Genomic DNA, 19984 nt, shown 5'->3' with positions numbered 1-19984 from the left:
TTCAGATTTCATTTTTTCATCTTTCATAAGGATGTTTTTAATTTTTGCAGGAAATGAATCAAATACAGAAATGAAAAAATGCATTTTGTAGCTTCTTTGGGTTTTGTTAGAGCTACTTTATGGTAGGGTGCGTTGATTTACAGTGTAAATAAACATGTTCTGCAGAAAGCATGGGAAAAGAGTAGGTGTGTGACAGCTCACTGCTACATGTACCTGCTTTGGCTCTGCAGCCACATTCACAGGGGCTGTTTTTCTTTGTTAATGCATTTATGCCAGTTCATGAGAGTAGGACAGTAAAAGATTATGTTCACATTCAGGAAGTCAGCACAGCAGCTGAAAATCAGTCATCTGTTTTTTTTCCTTGGTATTTTTGTTTCTCTCAAGACACGAAGTGTTCAGTCTTGCTCGGCTGAGGGGCCTCCCCACCCCCAGTTACCCATTTGTGATGAGCTTCTGTCTGCAGGATGGGGCCCTGGCAAATCAAACATGCACCCAGTCTTAGAGTTACTTTGCCTTTAGCAAGAAAAACCTATCGAGTAAACTCTCTGTATGAACTTAAATATTTTCAGAGCCAAATTCTGTTGTGTTAGATTTGCTTTACACTTCTGGAAAATAAATGGAATTTTCCACAATCTCAGTTTGGTGCCAAAATGCACAGTCTTAGTATAAAAGAGAAATAGTGCTTGAGATTACAAGTGGATGATTCAATGTTTTTTATTAAGTAGGTCAAAGCATGAGCTTAACCAGCTTTTAAAATCAGTACCAAAGGTACATTATTATTACCTGTTATTTAAATATCTGAGAAAGTCTGTATTCAAAACTACTGTTCAAAGCTAAAATGTTCTTGCACATCTCAGGCTTCACCAGGTAAACCACTTTGACATGTTTTGTGCATGGAATTTAGTATCACAACTATTCCAATGTATTAAAATAAAAATAAATGTGTTTTCTTACCAGTGTTTTAGTGTACATATTTGATGGGTTGAGCAGATGACATCACAAAGACCAGATCTGAGCAGTAGGTACTATTTATTATTTAACAGTATCTTTGTAAAATATTTACAGCCGTAGTAACAACCTCTATTTTTGCAGATTGAAAAGAAATTTTAGTTAGCACAGTTTGTCTCCAAGTGGTTTGAGCTTTCTTTTCATTATCTGAGTACTCATGTAGATCTGAAAAATGAGCTTTTATCTTTGAACGGATGTAGCAGCGGAATATTTTAAACAAAACATGCACAGTTTGGATATTCATATCTTAGAAATACTCTTGTAGTCAGTGATTCTGTGTGCAGATAGACTGGAAGATCAGATGAAGATGTAAAAGTTGTGTGAGCTTAATATAAACTGCCATAAACTGTTCACTTATCATGCTTCAAGGCAGATAAAACATTTTGTTAGCAAATGTAATACAAACTTTTCGACATACAGTCTGTATTTTAGTTTTTAGATTCCTTTATACACTTTTACCTACCAGTTGTCATTATATAACTAACCTACAGCAAAGTAAAGGTTGCAGAAAAAAGCTCCACTGATTTATTCTGAAAGGCATGTGAATTTATTTTGTAAAAATATTTTTATCATATATGCATAGTGTGTATGTGATGGAACCTAAACAGAAAGCCCTGTATATCTTAAGGACAAACGCGTTTTATTCCCTAGGCTACAAAATAGTGGTGGAAGCACCTGCCAAAGCAAGTGCCAGAGCACAGAGTAATAAAAGTTTAGTTTGGCAAAATGCTAAATGGTTCTTACTGAACTGCAGGATCACTAGGAAATAGCAGGTAAGCAAGTCAGTCATTCCCTGGTAAATGTTTCAAGGGGTCCGAGATATATTTGTGTTGCTGAGGAGTGAAGCTGCCATTTCCTGGCTTATACTGCCAGTGCTGGAGCTGAAAGGTGAAATGGAGGATATGCAGTTAAAACTTGTGCTGATGAGGAGGAGCAGTGTGTCACTCAGACAGAGGGATGAGCTCAATGCTTAGTTTCTCCAGGGCTGCCTCTCCAAGGGACCAACCCCACTTACAGTTTACTCACAGTGGAGGGACTTGGTTTCAGGTTTTATTCCCAAGGTAAACTTTCCATAGCGATCCCCAAGCCAAGCTCAGATGGAGGGTTTGGTGACCCCTCCCTCCCACTGTCTGAAGAGTTCCTTTATATCCCTTTTATATCTTTGTCTTTCCTTCTTAACACTATGGTGCCCAGGAGAAAATGTTTTGGTGCCTTTTAGCTAAACGAAAAGAGATCCATGTGTAAGAAAGGTCACATGTTAGAAATTGCAGCTCCGAGACTCTCTTACAAGTAATTTTAGGGAGGAACTCCTCCTGTCTCAATCTCTGTGATCTCACCAGGATCTAGTCTGTGATAACCCATTTGGTGCATTTCAAGAGTGTTCATCATTGTACTTCAGTTATAGGAACCATCTCTGACTCCCCCTTGACATTTGAAAAATCCTTATGATGGTATCTGAATAATTTATTTTAGATTTACTTGCCTCTAAAAGTCAGGCCTGTTCATTGCTTTTAATGCCCATTAATAGCTCCTCTTTTTTTCTTCAAGCTGATCTTTTATTTTGTTCTATCTGCTACCTACTTATGCCAGTGATGATTTTTATTATTGGTCTTGTAAATTATTTTGTTATGCAACTAGATGTATCTAATACACTATTGGACACATAGCCCTCCTACCAAAGTGTAATATCTATTGACTGTTGCCAAAATAGAATTCTTTGACAGTTTTGTATTTAAAATATCAAATAGCTATTTAGTATTTTAATACTTTTATAACACAAGCTGTTTCTTAATTAACTCATATTCTGCAGCACTTCGGAAAGGATTTATCCAGTAAACAGAATGATCTGAGGTAACACTAGTAATCTGTTAGTCGGAAAATAAAAAAAGAGCAAAACATTAATTTAAAATGTGTTTGAAAAAGCTGCAGCTCTTTCTTTTTTTCAGTACAGTTTTCATTGATGTTGACAGTGGGAAGACCTAGTGATCAAAATAACTAAGATAGTGAAGGACCAAACTGAAAACTGTAAATGAGGCCTTGCTTTTGATAGAACTCAATTTTGTCACTTGAGGTGCATTTGAGTATCAGAAGATTTATGTTACTTCATTTTCACTTGAGGGTGTGTTAGGCTGAAAAATGTTGGTTCAGAATGGTGATTGTAAACAATTTACAAATATGTTTAATCTAGATCATCCCTAGTAATGGGAACAGTGAGATTTCTGAAGCAGTCTTTCAGACAAACGGTGGGCTAGTTCTGCAGTTCTAATATCTCGGTACCTTTGAGATGGGCTGTATGAAGTGCTTGTTTGTAATGGGAAGGGAGAATTGGGACGTTCACTGTGTTCCAGACTTCAGATACCTCTGACAGAGTAGAAAACAGGGAATGCTTCAGTCTGGTTTTAGAAGAGTGCTGCACACATTGGGTGGAAAAAAATACTTTGTGGAGAATTTTCTTGTACCCTGATATCAGATTGGGTCAGCAAGTCATGGAGGAGCACACAGTGATCTCCATATGCTTCTCTGACTTTTTAATTAGCTCCTTTTGGTAAAACTGGGTTATTTGATTAGGCTGCTACATTTAAGGCCCTTTGATAACACCACAGTAGCATTAAAAAGAAGAGTTAGCAGGCCATTGTGAATGATGGGGAGATTGACTCTCATCAAAATGAAGTAGGGCTCTTGATTGACAAGAGGGAAGAGAATACCTATTGCAAAATGTAGATTTGATGTGTTTGCTCTTTATAAAGACTGTGTTTGTGTAGTCTGCATTGCTGTCAGTGAATGGCAAAGTTGCAGATTGATGATAACAATTACTTTTGTCATCCTCTTTCTGCTGGATGGACATCAGTTGAGTGTAGATGGATGATATGACAAATTTATTGCTCATTACAGAGTTCTCAGTTCTTATTACAGAATGATTGGGGGGATAGATAATTTTTAATCAAGTCATTAATTTCCCTTGAAATATTGTCTAAACTGTCATAAACTGAAGTTGAAATGTTGTTTGCTTCCCCTACATTCATCTTAGTTAGTGTAGAATTACTGCAATTCTTAACAAAGTGGGAAAAGCAATGCACAGACGGCATTAAAATATAAGATAAAAATTATGAAATGTAAGTTCAAACATATCTTTTTAAAAAAATTACTATGGAGCACAACTTCATAGAAAGCTCACAGTACTTTCTCAAAAACCTGACTGGTTTCCAGTGTGAGATCATCTGTGAATAAAAAGGTGTCAAATACCATTAGGACAATTGATAATCTGTGTAACTCACTCTTGTTTATCACATTGTTCTCTTTTTATAATGCACTTACTGTTCCAGTGAGGCTTTTACGTTAGAAATTGAATTTCAAAATATTTTAACTTGGAAAGCTGTAGTGGAGGATTTATTAGTGGGACTACTAAAGTCTGTTGTGTGTGCTGCCTTGTGCTCTTTAGCAATGCACTTCAATATCAACATTTTTTTTTCTGGTTGGCAGGCTGGTACAGTGAAAAACTAAGAAGATTTATATCTCAACCTTTGGTGTTACAAAAATTAATTGTTATGATTATAATTGTTTGCATTATGCTGTGATCTAAAAATATTTACTGTGATCACAATTCTATGATGTGTTTTAATGAACATGAAAACAAAAATGTTCATACACCAAATATTTTACACCAAAAAATAGGAGACAGAAAAAAAGACAGTGGAAACTATTCATATCCTGATTGTATGAAAAAAATATGGTGTGTTGGAGTCCTTCAGGAACTATAAGCAGCAGGAAGAACTTGTGTGTTAGTTCAGTGCTTTAACGTTGTGTTATTGTTGGATGGTGAGATTTGACAAGCAGCCATTTAATTTGCTGGTTTTTAACCAAGTTTTTGTGCTCCTGTTACTATTTGTGGTCGTTTCTGTAACCTGTCTAATTGCAAGGTTGGAGTTGCAGCGTGCTCAGCACTTGGGTCCTGCTGCCAAACCATGTGTTGGTCTGGTCAGCTTCAGCAGGTCACTCGAGCTTTGATCTGACTTCATGTGTAAAATCTCAGCAATGTTTGTCTACCTGTGTGAACTAATTGAGGATCATACTGGTAAAAAGCACTCATTAGGAGAGAAGTGAGCCATGTTATGGTTACTTTTCAGAAATAATTGACTAGTGTTAATTATAGGGTAGGAGAAAGATTTTTGGAAGGAGTTAAACCAGAAGTCAGCTTCTACTCTTTAGCTTCACACAGGAGGCTGGCTAACTTGCTGTTTTACAGCTTTGTGTAGCTCCACTGTCAGGATTAAAGGCTCTGAAATGTCCCCCTCCAGTCCAGCTGCACCATCTTGCATCACGTGGCAAAATTGTGGCTTCACAAACTGTTTGGGTCGGGGCTCTCTCTGCTGAAAATCAGCGGGAGGAATAAGTTGCTGTCAAATATCAAGTCAGAGCATCTCTGACTGCTTGACAGGCTGCCATGTCCCATAGTGCTCAGTTTGAATTAAAACATGTAACTGCACTGAAGACAGAAACCTGTCAGAGGTACAGCCAAGGAAGTCTAACTGTCTCAGTACTTGAAGCCTGTGTTTTTCTTTTCTCCCTCTATTGTTATTCTGTTACTGAGATAGAAAATATGGCAGCTGAAAGTGTAAACACTTTTCTTTGTCTCATCTTGCAGGCCGAAACAGCAGCAACAGAATAATTTTTCCTTGTTTTCTTCTACCAAGGGCTGGAATTTCAGAGGGGTAAGTTTCGTATTGTTTTGTTCAGGGTATAGCATTCCCTTGTGTTGCAGTGTAACTTTGTAGTTAAACCATGATCTCTTAGGACTAAAATCATGGCGAACAATTAGACTGGAAATTTTAATTTTGTACCCTCCTTAAAAGGTTTTCTAACAATGCCAGCTTTTTTTTTTAATGTGTTTGATTGTATTATTCTGAGGGATGCAGGACGTAATCACACTGTACATTAACCAACATTAAATTAAAAAAAATATGGTGTGTTTTCATATGTGAAAATAAATAATGGAAACTGGACTGATACTGTTTAATTCTAATATAGATATTTGTAAAGTTATTGTAAGCTTGCATATGTGAACTTTGCAGAAGTACAGTTAGATCATAACAAAAATTATGTGGGTCTCTAAGGCAGAAGGGAATCGGTTTTATTTCTCTTTGCTTGGCTGAGTAAGGAAATGTGGAAGCTTGTGTGTTTCCAATGAAACTGACTGAAAAGATACATGAAACAGCAATGCAAGTGACATCAAAAATCTTTATATTTGCTGCTGATATCAGGAGCTTTTATTCTTGTCCTCTTCAGGTTTCAGAGGTAGCTTCTTGGTGGGTTAATTTGTTCAGAGTCAGCCGCGTTATCCCCTCTCTGTCCCATATGGACTGTGAGCCCTTCTACACCATTTGGTGTAAAACTTCCTGTGGTGGTGGTGTTGTGGCAATGGTGTGTTCACTGTGTGTGTAGGTACTGGAGCCTGGGATACAGTGCAGGAGAAGTCACTGCATGCTGTATCTAAGTCATACTAATCTTTTGGTTAAAAGAAAAGGCTTTTCTACCTTGCAGACTTCTTTAAGTATAATGAGCACTGAATGACCATTAATGTGGACTGACTTGTATTTGGGAGACCATAGAAATTTGTTTCCTCTGAGCTCCTTCCAACAAAATAGTTAAGTAGACAGACATTACTTAAATGCTTTGCTGAAAGAGTTAATGGCATTAATGGATTTACTGATCTGTGTTGTTCATAATATGGTCAACTTCATTAAAACAAAAAATATTTTTCACTGAATTTTGCATTCTAATTTGGTGTTGTAAGTAGAGCATCCGCTATTGTTCACTGTGAGCTTTTTGTTGTCACTGTTTCTTGTATCACACCAGGGTGAAGTTGTCGGTGATACTGAGAAAATAGTTCCCTCACAAGGGCATGGTTAAGAGTGTAGGCAAAATACCAACAACCTCTAAGCTATAGATTAATTATACATTTCAGAGCCAGTATAAAAATAAAATTGACTCTAGCATTTCCCTCAGTTCTCTCCCAGCTATGCTGTAAAAGTAATTGTGGAAGAAGGTGGATATGAAAATAGTGGGAAGAGTACTGTAGGTGTGAGTTGTAGCTGAAGAAACAGTGATCCCAAGTTCAGAGCAGAAACTCAATGAAGTGAAGACTTAGGGCTGGTTTCACAGTGGCAGCATGAGGTCTGTGATCTAGTGTGGTGCAGGTGGAGTGAGCTGTACCCAAAGACCAGAGAACTGGGGAGTAAAATCCTTCAGAATCAAGACCCTGAAAGCAGGTAGGAATAGTGTATTAGAGAGCAAACAGGCAACAAGTTAAGGGACCTTCAAGCTGCTTCCTTCATGTGTAGAAATGAAGAACTGTGGCAGGTGGCTGCCACCTTATTTTTAAGGAAACTTATGAGATAGTAACACAGATGTCAATTTCTGCAGCTGTAATATTTCATATAGTGTATAGTAGGCAATTGCAGTTAATTGTTAGACATAAATGGCTGCATCAAGGGAAGAACCTGTTTGAGTTGTTCACTTGGTCTGATTGGATGCTGAAGCCAAGATAGCTGAGCACTGGAAAAGAGAGAGCTAAGTGTCGGTTGATATTTGCGTTGTGTGAGCATTAATTTTATTTTGATGGGTGGAAAAAATGTGTTATGAAAAGCCCAGTGAGCAGACTTGAAGCCACACAGGTTTTCATAGAGATGGTGAAAGATAATAGGTTGGCTTTGATGTCTTTTCTCAAACAGGACTAAAACCTTACTGGCTAAAATAACTAGGTTAATGTTGACAGTGGAGCACAGCCATAGCTGAGTGTAACAAACAACTCTGGAGCTGACTTATTCATGGCTATGTTTTTTTTTAACTTCTATTTCTGTTATTACAGACTATAATACAGGATCATTTCAACAGTCACAAATAATAACAAAGAATAAAATGATTAGCACAGAATTGCAACACTGTGTTCATCTCCGTGTCCTCGCTTTGCAGTCAGTTCACTCTGTTGCAATGTCTCAGTATCATGCTGATAAAAGGACATGCTAAAGAAACCTGGAAAATACACCAACGTAAACCTCGGAGTAAGATAAGGAAGGCCCGGATGTGACACATTTACCAAAGAAACTCCTCTGCACTTCTCTTTTCCTTACTTAAATTTATCAGAAGAAGCAGATTTCCATCTTGTGCAGCACTTTTGAGTTCCATGGTTAGAGGTCATGTTCAACTCTCTCAATGGGGATTTTCATGTCAGAATGACATCGCGTTTCTGTTGTTTCTAGGTAGTAGTAGCAGTGACTTCCAGAGTGTTGGGCAGTGTTTAGATATCAGTGGAGAGAAAGGAGTTACTAATTTTTTTTTAAACTGAATAAACCAAACCTGGTTGAGATAAAATTTAGACTTTATGTTACTGAGCAGCGAAATCTTTTTGCTGCAAGCTTCTCCTGCATACGCAGAAAGCATCAGGTTAATTTGGGGTTTGAAGAGATTTTTATAGTCAGGTATCTAGCAAATAGAGTATTATAAAGGAAAAGTACTTATAGTGTCAACTGTCATTCCAGAGGAAGAAACAATGACCCTGTGGAGATAAGAATATCCCATACTGGAGGAAAGACCAGAATGTAGGAGATTAGGTGTTAGAGGTGGTACTTAAAATAGAAAAGGAATGAAGCAAAGGAATATAAAATATAGACTATAGAAAAGGAATAAAAGCAAAATCCTATCTTGGATATAGGATTGGAGAAGGAAAGAGGAGGAATCTGCAACTTGGAAAGAGGGATAATCAGGGTGGAGAAAGCAAAGAGCTGTGAAAGAACTGTGAGAGAGAGTGGAAATGGATAGAGTCAAGAAATGGAGGAAAGCTACTGAGTATAAAAGCAGAGAGATGGAAGTAAAAAGTGGAGGCAGAAATCCATAGAGCACTGCAGGTTTATCAGTTCAGCCTTTGAAAGTGCTGACCCTGAGATGACAAGATGATGTCAGTGGGGAACAAATTGTGCCTGGGACTTGGTAAGGAGAAGAAGCACAAATATCTGAAGGGATAGGGCAGTTCAGAGGCAGGTCAATAATGAATATAAAGAAAATACTAGCCCAGATCTTGACCCAAAAAATACTATTAATTCTATTTTTGCTTTATCTTCTGATTACCATTAACTCTCATTGTCCATCCTATCTCCATGCCACCCTTCCCTTAAAACCTTGATGCAGATAAGTGGCTTTCCTCTGCATCACTGTTTGGTGCTTATAAGTAGGAGAGAGCAGGTCAATATGCTGCTCTGAGTGTCTGTGGAATAATGTGTTATGTTGCTGTGTAGAGTGGGAAACAGCTTCATTTCACAAAGCCTTCCATCAAATGATGATTACATGTGTGTAGTCATCCACACACAATTAGATGTGAGGATTAAAGCTTCTGTGGTTTTTTGGTAGTTATGATACAGTCTTGAGTTATATGCTTGTATGCTATTTTCTGCCTCGCTAAGAGCAGTCAGTTTTATAAACAAGGAAGTTCTGAGTTCAAGAAGAATAAGAATCTCTTGAGAATTAGAGATTTTGGCTGCTTTATCTGTCTCCCTTCCTGCTCCCTTAAAAGTGCCCACTTTGTTTATGCCAGCAGGATAAACTTCTAGACTTAGATATACAAATGGAAGTCTTCAAATGATTGGGTTAAAAAAAAAAATTGCAGAAGTAGTGTTACAGTGTTGCTATGATGACATTTGAGTTGACTATGAAGAAATTGCCAGTCAGTCAAAAGAAAAGCAGTTACTTGATCAGTGAAGAATATTGGGCTGTAGGCAGAACTGAAGAGGATGCTGGTTTTGTCTGCACTTGTCTCTGATATGCCTCTCCACTGTTCCACTGAGAGAGCATAATGCATGCTTTAAGCAAACATCTGAACCATTATGATAATTTCTTTATTTCCTCTCTGCTACACACAACAGATCTGGCTGAAGATCTTCAGTGCTGAAAATAAATAGTGAAATCTAAACCAACATTTTGTACTTGAAATAGTTTGAGGCATGTGTTTAGTGTGCAGTTGCCTGAAGATTGAAGATAATTTATTGCAATGAGGCTTCTTCCTATTTCCTCCTTCCTTGTTTCCTTTCTGGTTTTTAAAAGCATCTAGCTGAGCTGCAGATGTGGTCACCTGTGAGGAAGGCTGATCTAATTTATGAGAAACTTGTCATAAAAAAGTGTTAAATATGCGGAAAGTCAATTTTAGACATGTAAGTGGTTTCTGTGCTCGTTGTACTGCGCATGTGTTTGTGGGGGGAAAGGTGTCTGCCATGCCAAATGAGAATTCCACACTTTTCAGACAATATTTCGGAAACAGTATATTATTGTGCAGACTGGCACACTTCAGTTATCCCATTTTCAGGGTGCACAAATCTCAACAAGATAAAAATTTTTAAGAGAGAAAAGAAGTTTTATCCTGGCTTTAAATTGATGAATAATTGGATAAACTATATGCTTATTTGCTACCATAGAAAACACCTCTGTACCTCTCCTGAATTCTCCCTGGATTTACTTAATTTCTGTATCCACTGATAGTTGTTTGCCTAAGCAATGATGTTACCTATAACAGAAACTTATTAGAAGTGGTATCACACAGGCCTTTTTTCGTACTTGTTGAAACGATGTTATGCACTACTGTCTCTAAATCAAATGTGTTTAAATACCATAATCTCTTGGTATGTCCAGTAAGATTTTAAAACACAAGGTATCATATGCATTAAAAAACACATGTGTTTTTTTGTTAGTTCAGTTTACTCCTGTGCACAATTTAAGCAGCTTCCTCAGAGGGGGATGGTTACTTTGGCATTTAAGCATGTTTTATACGTGAGTATTTTGTGTACTCGCAGCATAGCTGGGAGTGGAATAATTGTACCTGTTGTGAGCTAGCAGTCAGCAGTCAGTTCCTTCCTGTGCCATAGAGAGACTCCGAGCAGGAGAGTTCAGCTGGGATCCCTGCTCCCCATGGCTGCTCTCCTCCCTTTGCCTTTGCAGAGTCCCATGTCTTCTAACCTGCAGCAGGTTAAAGATACATGGTTGCTTAATCTCTGACCTGTCTCCTCCTCCTTTGTCTTTGAACAGAAGAATTCCATATTCCTTTTCTGCTTTCCAACGGATGGTGGATTCCTGTGTGCCACTCACTCCTTTTAGATCTCTTCCTCTGTCTTCTTACAGTGGGTTCAAGCTCTTCTGTTTCAGAGTTTGTCTCAGCCCTTCTCTTTTACTGCCTGGCTCTGCTCAGACTTGCCTTTAGTCTGCCTCTGTGGAGGAGCTGTTGTGCTGCTGTCCAGAACTGACCTTGTCTGGGCCAGGATGGCCCTGATACCCGACAGCAGAAATAGTAAGAAGCAATCCTGTACGTCTGTTCTTGCAGTTCTTTCTTGGGAGCACTGCAGGAGCAGGGAAGCTTTACTCCACACCATTGATTATGAATATCCTCCCATGATACACAGTTTCTGGTTCAGAAGAGAGGAGCTTATAAATGCTACCAAATATTCACCCTGGACATGAATTTTTGTTGGTTAAAGAGTTGGGTTTGGTGTTTCCCTGCTTAATCTATGGAGCTTTAAATGGTTTAGCTTGTTATTGGTTTTGGTTTTGAACAAACCACTGGAACTGCTGTTGATTAGTCACAAGACTAATTTCTCTTGGAACAGCAAGGTTTATATTGGCACACAAATGGAGATGCTATCAGAAATTCATTGTGTGGCATTTGCGTAACTGGATAGCAGTCAGTTCCATCTGCAGTTTCAAAACACATCAGAATTGTCATATTCTTAATGTATACACTGAATTCAAGTACAAATTCAGAGTGACCAGTTATAAAATTTGAAGAATTAAAAAATGTATTACTCCAAAGCCATGTGCTGAGTCAGCATGGCTTAATCACCACAACTTCTACCCACAGTGTGTGATGTAAGATTAGCCATGTCACACTAGAATGTTTTATTTGAAATTCCAGCCAAACATCGTTTGTTGATATGTGGGATTCTTAGGCCTGTAATAAATGGCCATATTTCTTTGTAGGGTCAATGGGTACTGTAAGTTACAAGGTCCTCTGCATAGAGTAGTGTGGCAACAGGAATGGGCTGGAGCGACAGCTGTGAGTTTTTATAATTAGTTACAAAGGAGAATGATGCTGGCTGGCTTTTAGACTTCAACATTCCAAGATTGCAATAGTTGGGGACTCAGGCAGACAAACCTGTGCATGTTTTATGAGCTATCACTGCTCGTGCTACCTAGGGAGTGCTGTACTGCTCAGGAGTTTGCGCTGACTTCGTTAATTCAATTCAGTAGCTGTTTTATAAAACTTTCACAGCGTTTACATCTGTGAAAGAAGACTCCCAAGAAGTCATCTCTGAGTTAAGTACATAGCCATTAAACTGTCCACCTAGTTTACAGAGATGCTTCCAAGTTGATTACATGGCAGTTATATATAGATTTATGTTTCTTGGGGCAAGAGTATTGAGGCCCTCATAGAGCACTTGGCTGGGGCATTCCTGAAAAGACCTCTACTGACTTTGACATCTGCAAGAGTTTTCACCCATGACTTTTGTTGTAAAGGGTAGATACTCTGCTTACTAAAGCTCAGTTATTCAATTAATAGCTTGAATTTTTCTGATAATGGAAATACTGTGATATTTCCCATTTGGAGGGGTTTTGTATAATTTCATTTTATCTTTTTAAAGAATGGATTTTTTTTTTTTAATACCTCATACGGTCATTCTGCTACTCCTGTAGGCTTTTGTTTTATGATCTTTGTCAGTGCTTTGTAGCAAGTTTATTTTTGCTCCGGGTGTGGTTTGTTATTTATAGTAGAAATATTCTGTATATGCTGTAAACCCTCCATGCCAGCTATTTTGTACATACAAACAATACTGAGCTAGAAGCAGCATGTGATAAAGCAGATAGGTCCAATTGTGATTCTCTTATGCTAAGTTGGATGTTCTGTTATAGAGCAGATTTCCTGTCTTTAATCATAGACTGGGTGTTACCTTGTACTCCTGCTGTCATTTACTGTTCTTTTCTTTGTTCAGCAGCAGATGAACTTGACCCCTGTTCAGTTTAACTCCAACCCAACTCTGCCCATTTCTTTGTCTTTGTTTTCCCCCACTCCACCAGTGGCTGCTCTTTGAGAACACGTGATGTGAAATTACTATTTCCTATAACTTTGTTTCAGAAACCTCTAATGGTTAACTGAGTGATGCTCTTGTCCAGTCTGAGAAATCAACATTTTAGAAGTAATTCTGAACTATACATTGGTATTTCATTGATGCTACACTCTTTCATATTAGCAGTTTTATTTTCAATTGTCTTGTGCAAATGAAGGGCTGCTCACATGGGCTTGAACTGCTGTTGTGTTTGGTTTTACTAGTGATGCTTGCAGGGGGACTTGTTGTTATCACAACTTGTTAAAAAGATACATTATTAATGTAACTTTCCATTTTCCCCAAATTGTTTTGATGGTTTGTTGTCTAATCTCCTAGTGCTTATAGTGCAAAACCTAAGTGATCATTCTAAGTTGATTGTAATAAGTTTTCAAGTAGGTAATGCTTAGGTATTATTATTTGAAACTGTGGATTAAATTTTAAAAAAGTAAATAAATGGACTACAAATTTGGAAAAGGTTTCAAAAGTATATCCAAAGACAGTTGGGAAATCCTCCATACTGGTGGTTTTATTCCAACATCTTCCTCTCCATTTGCAGTCCCTCTGCATTCCCACAGGTTCTAATTTAGTTTGTCAAGTTGTACTCATGACCAAAAGCTAAACAAAATGCTTTGAAGGACCAGGAGAGAAGGAAAGCCTCCTGAAAAATTCTGAACTTCTGAAACAGCTTATAAACAGTCCTGAAGCTGATGGGAAAAGAAAAGAAAATTTGAGTTCTTCTCAATTTTGAGGAAGCATTTTGAGGGGGTTTGTTGGTTTCTCCATGAGGACTCCCCTTCATTCCAAACACAGAGGTGCTTTCACAACCAGAATTGGTCAAACATCTCAGTTGTAGTATGAATCCTAATTATTTCTAAACATAAGAGCAAGATTCTTTTTGAAAGCTAATGCTGTGGTTAGAATGTACGCAGCAGTTAAGTGATGGCCATCTTTTAAAATCTGACACAAATGCTTAGTTAGAAGAATATGATGGTACCTTCTATTTATTGCAGCCTGGAAACAAATTTTGTTATTACAGTAGGAACCAGTAGGAATAAGGTCTGCGTTTTGCTGGATATTACACAAACATAGTAATAAACTAATACTTCTCCAAAGAATTTACAATCTAAGCATGTGTAAGAACATACTGTTACATTTCTTTATTAATACTAAATTAAATTTTTGAAGTAAATTCGGTTCTGTTGAAGCTCTTAAATTTCATTCATGATGACAAATCTTTGTAATTCCTGGGTTCTGTTATGTGTTTTGAAATGGGATATCCCATTGTAATGGAAGATGAATATAATATGATATGTATATATACAGTCTATATATTCAGGATATATAATACGATCCTAACATAATTTGAGGTTATGTTCTCAGAATATGTAAAATGCTCACTTTAAAATATTTATTACATTGTTTTTGATGCAAAAATTGTACACAGGTTGTGTCTGTCTGTTTTTAGATGGTGGTTACTTGTACAGCTTTTCAGAGAGAGTTAAATTTATCATTCTTAAAGCACTCATAATGCACAATGAGAAAACAGTTTCAATCTGTCTCTGTGCCAGCAAGCTCCTCACTGAATTTGCGAAACTTAATTCTTTTCCAAGCACCGTTTTCAGTAGTTCACGACCTTAAATATTCTCAGAAGTAGCAGTCTTAAGTTTCAACAAACCCTGTGTCCTCCCAGACCCTTCCAAGAGTCCAAAGCAGAGCTGTAGCCTTGTGCAAAGGTCACAGAATGAGGGCAGCTGTGCTGATCTTCCTAAGAAGATCAGATTGCATGTCCTGACTGCAAGGATACCAGGAGGAGATGGGAGAGAGCTGCAGTGCATCCTGAGGGTCCTCAGCTGGGCAGTGGCTGGTGCAGTTTGGTGTGGTGCTTGCTTCTGTACTACAAAAAGAAAAAAAAATTAATCTCAGAAAAAAAAATTATTCTCTTCCAAATGTCTTGTACAAATCATGGTAATCTTTTCCCCATTCTGGGAAGCATTGTCTGAGCTTTCCCTTGATCTTTATCTCTGGGAGAATAGATGAGAAGCTGCAAACTCAATGGTTTGTAGTATGGGAGATGGGGTGGGCAAATCTGGATGTCTTGCAGGGAATTTGCTACCAATGAGTGTCTTTCCCAGCCCTTGGAAAGAGCCAGGTCAAACCTCACAGCACTTGAGATGTGTATGTTCCCCTTTGTGCAGTGAAATACCTGGTTGCAGCAGTAGGATACTGCCCTGGAAGAAGGATTTTATGATTTATTTTCCTGTTTGTAATATCTGTAATTTTACAACTCTGGAGAAGAAAGCAACAGTGAATCTGCTTAGGTAGCTTTGCTTGCATTTTGCTGTTTGTTGACACAGCAACTAGAAACTGTCTGTGTGCTGTCTGAATAAAGACTTGTCGTGTGCTGTCTGAATAAAGACTTGTCATGTGCTGCTGGTTACAGACATTTGACAGGCTGCAGCCTTATGCCACCACAGTGCTGGGGGCATTTTACAAGTGAGAATACTAAGGCAGGAAACTTTCTGAAATACAGTGTTGTCAGATTTATTTGTTTAATAAAAAAAAAAAAGAAAAAGGAATAGCTGGTGTTCATCCTTTGTTTTTGAAAACTATAGTTACAGCAATATTTAATTCCCTTTACTCAGCTTTGTAGATTTTTTGGCTGTTTATTTGATCCTGTGTTCATGGTACTGCCTTGTTTCATTTCATGTTTGGTTGGACTGGACAGAACTGCTTAACTGCACAGGAACCAAAGGAGCAGCTTTCATGTATTTACATATTCAGAGTTTGTCAGTTCTGATTTCTGGACCTTATTCTTTGGATGAAGTTACTGTCTGGAATCTAGACAGGGTATCTTAGATTTCCTTCCTTGGTACTTGTGTGGCTGTCTACAATGTAAATTCAAGATGCACTTTATTTCAGGTGGACACCCTTGATGCTGCTGTCAACCAAGTGCAGAGTACCTTGGAGGTGATTCTTGTGCAACTGCAGGGAAAAAACACAGATAGAATGTTTTCTTCCCTCAGACCTTAGAAAGCAGGTTTTGCCATCCCATTAATTTGTGTTGATTGATACAGGCAGGGGGCCAGAAGACTTTAAATGTTGTTTATTAGATTGATGAGAGAAAGCCGGACAGAAAGCTGAAATCTGTGGTGTCTGCCTTTGGGCTTCTTAAATGCTGATGGTTGTTGAGGCAGGTGGTTATAGGCAGCCTAAGGAGTAGTGCAAGTGCAAATAGAAAGAAGCATAGCAAGTTAAAGTCTTTATGTGTTCTGGTCTCCAGGAAGTGGAATACAGAAATCCAGATGTTACCAGGAAATCTGATTGAGAAATACCTGCCTACCTATCTTCATCTTTGGTGCAATTGAAGAGCTATGGATAGCATAACACTTGAAAAAATTACACTCCTGTATTTGATCCTGGGTCAGGTGTTACCAAATTCTGATAGCAGAGGATTAGGGTTTCCTGTATGGGATAAAAGATTATTTAAGAAATAACTTTAATCTAAATTAATAGAGACTAAATAATACTTGAAAAATATTGTAGGCTTATATACAGAATTTATATGTATTTCCTTGGAAAAGTGTACTATATTCTGCTGGAAGGATCTGAAAAGAAGGTGGCTAGGCTGGATTTTGCCCTCACTTTTGGGCAGAGAAGACAGGCCAATAGCATTCACCAAGAGTGATGTACTTAAGTAATTTTTTAAGTCTTGGCCTAAAATGTCTGCTTTCTGAAAGATCTTTCAGTTCGTATTTTCTGTCTGCAGAGATGTCAGGCTCCTCTTCTCAAGGGAACTGGTTGCTCACTGGTATCAGTTTCACCTTTATCTTCTTCCTCCAAGCTCAGCAGAAGTTTTTTATTCTGAAGAAAGATTGCACCAGCTCTCTCAGAACTTGTTTTCTTTGAAGATGAAGTTGGAATTGCTGTTATCTTGCTACCCAAATTAATTTTTTTTTTTTACTTTCTTCTTACTGGAAGAATGCAGAATTCTGCTGATAGCAAAACCAGCTCTGTGTTTGTAGATCTGAGCAAGTCACAGAAGACTAAACAGGATAGGAACAGATCAAGAGTGAGCTGTAATTCTTTCTTTGTAATTACATTGAATTTCTAGCGATAAAATCAAAGTCTGCCCTTGTCCTTACACACAAAATTGGGATGCTTTGCCATGCTTATCTTTGCTCCTTTATTCTAGGCTGATTCTAAAACAATCTGTTTTTACCATTATGCCTCTGTTAATTTAAGATCTCCTAAACACATCCCATAACTTCTCAACTGTTAAAAAATTGTAAAATGTTTAAAAGTTCTGCCCAGTATCTACCAGCTGTTTTGTATGCGGAGACATCTGCATTTGGACATAGTTGTCTGCCCTTGAGTTGAAAGCCCGTTGCTGCTGTGTAAGAATTGCACAGGTGGAGGTGGATCGTTTCAGTTACTGAGGCTCAAAGTTCCCAAACACCTACCTGTTATTTTAGAAACCTGTTAGTGATATCTTTACCTTCGCCATCCTGGTGCTGTTTGCTTATTGGCCATTTGTAAAACATTTTTGTCTGTTTAAAATATTATTGTGAACCAGCGTGGGAGAAAAAAGCCACGACAGAGATAGACACAGCAGTGCAGATCAGCTTCTGAGACTTGCAGTGCACTGCATGACAGGAAGCGAGAGCAAACTGTGAGGCTGCATGGGGAGGAGTTCCTGCCGAGAACTGAGGGACAGACAGAGGGACTCCTTTGTAGCAAAGGCTTTCCACTGTCACGCTGAAAATTGAGAAACCTGCTAAAATCTGAGTATAATACAAATAACTCATGGTGTGGTGCTGCTTATTTGTGCATCATCAGGTAAGCATGAATCGGGATCATGGGACATTTTATTGTTTGTGTGTAAGTTGGAATTGCACACATACTCCTTCCAAGCATGCCAGGATTTAAGATAGGGTATTGATGATAGCAAAATGTTGCTTGGCAGTAATGTTTCCTTGTGTAAGGGACGAAATTTGCTAAAAGTTGAGGTAACATACTCTGCTATTCCCAATGGGATGGAGGATGGTTTATTTTTCTCTCTGTATTCATTGTTTGTTGCTGCAGGGTGATGGGTTTAGGTCTTTGCTTCTGCTTATCTGTCATACACATGTTAACATCTCTGCCTCAGTCTCTTACCCTGAAAATGTGAATTTTAGCTTATGCTAGGGCTCAAAGAGGAATATTTATAGCAAGATGCATTATTGTCTCCATTGTCAAAGTGCAAGCGATGTCACATCCTACTTACACTGTACTTACTCTGCAGGATGTTTCTGCTCTGTAGCATGTGGGTGTGGTAGCACCTGGAAAACTGGGTGCTGTTACGGACACTGCAGGGTGAAGAGATGTGGCCAGAAAAGTAGCAAGGTTGATAATAACTGTAGAAAATACAGCATTTGAGAGAGGTTTAAAATATTCAGTGCATCTTGTGTATAGAAAAACAAGATGATATAAGATGTGAGTATAGGCTTATCTGAGCGTGTGTAAACAATTGCGAAGTGGGCACTGGTTCTCTGTATTTGCCAAGTGAAGGATGGGAAGAAATGGGCTTTTTTCATGGCAAGGGAGATTCAGGTTAGATATCTTGGGATTAAATGCTTCCTGATTGTCATGTTCATCAAGAGTAGAACAAAGTACAGAGTTAAAATCTGTCATTTCAAACTGCTGTATAAAAACTTTCCTGTCTTACATGTTGCAGTGGTTAGCATTTAGTACTTGTTTGTTCTTAATGATTTGTGTTGAACTTTGATTTTGGACTGTTAATATGTGAATAAGAGTATCCCATTAGGGACACCAGTGAACAGATGTGATCTCACATTTTGCAGCTCCAGCCCCAACATCCTTTCTTGGAAAACTTTAAAAATTCCTCTCATTTAGGAATCCAAGTTATTTCAAAATATTTATGTGTACGTTGACTAAAACTATACTTTGAAGTTCTCAGAAATATGTGATCAAGGCAGGGGACTGTAGTGTGAGGCAAATCAGGGATATGGAAATCTTATGGCTCTACAAGACCTGATAGGAAGGTGTAGCCAGGTGGGGTCAGTCTCTTCTCTCAGGTGTAACAAGAGACAGGACAAGAGGGAAGAGCCTCAAGTTGCACCTGGGAAGGCTTAGATTGGGTATTAAGGAAAATTTCTTCACTAAAAGCACTGTCAAGCACCGGAATGGGCTGCCAGGGTCACTGGTGGAATCACCATCCCAAGAGGTTTATAGAACCGATGTAGTTGTGGCACTGAGGGATGTGAGTTAGGGGTGGTTTGGCAGTGCTGAGTTAAAGGTTGGACTTGGTGATCTTAGAGGGATTTTCCAACCTATGGGATTCTGTGACTTGATGCTCAAGAGCCTGTGTGCCCTGCAAGTGCCAAAACCTCTAAGGATAGAGTTAGAGCATTAAAACACCCCAACTTTGATTATTCTTGCTTTTACAACCAATCCTATGCTAAACTCCTCAGCACAAACATACAAGGCCAGGAGCTGCAAATTCATCACCTCAGCTTGCCGAAGACTAAGGAATCCAGGGATGTTTGCATGCTGACTGGTTATGTTACTTGGAGACATACAGAACTGGATCTGACAGATCCCAGCTGAAAAGTGTTTGAAAGAAGAACAGAAGCTGAATCTAAATAGTGTATGGACTCTTTCACATGGCATCTTATTTTTTATTTATATACTTGGTGAGTTTAAAATCATTGGATATTGATTGTGTTAATTAGAAGCATAACTTATGTAGGAGTGTTCAGATTTTGGCTGAGAAAGGATTCTCAAGTAACAAAAACCTTCTGTGCAGAAGAAATAAATGTGACTTATTTAGCTGAATTTGGTTT

At 38.3% G+C, this 19984-nt stretch overlaps 1 protein-coding gene across 1 annotated transcript in view; it reads left to right on the top strand.

The window, feature by feature from the left end:
- Positions 1-19984, top strand: part of ARHGEF3 (Rho guanine nucleotide exchange factor 3) — a 105511-nt gene that overhangs the window by 28680 nt on the left and 56847 nt on the right. The window contains 1 exon segment of the mRNA XM_030956758.1: positions 5651-5717. Within this exon segment, the coding sequence (XP_030812618.1) occupies positions 5651-5717 (67 nt within the window).

The sequence above is a fragment of the Camarhynchus parvulus genome, chromosome 12 (assembly GCF_901933205.1).
Source record: "Camarhynchus parvulus chromosome 12, STF_HiC, whole genome shotgun sequence".
In the NCBI taxonomy this organism is placed as follows: domain Eukaryota; kingdom Metazoa; phylum Chordata; class Aves; order Passeriformes; family Thraupidae; genus Camarhynchus; species Camarhynchus parvulus.
This window is presented reverse-complemented; position numbering and strand designations above follow the sequence as displayed.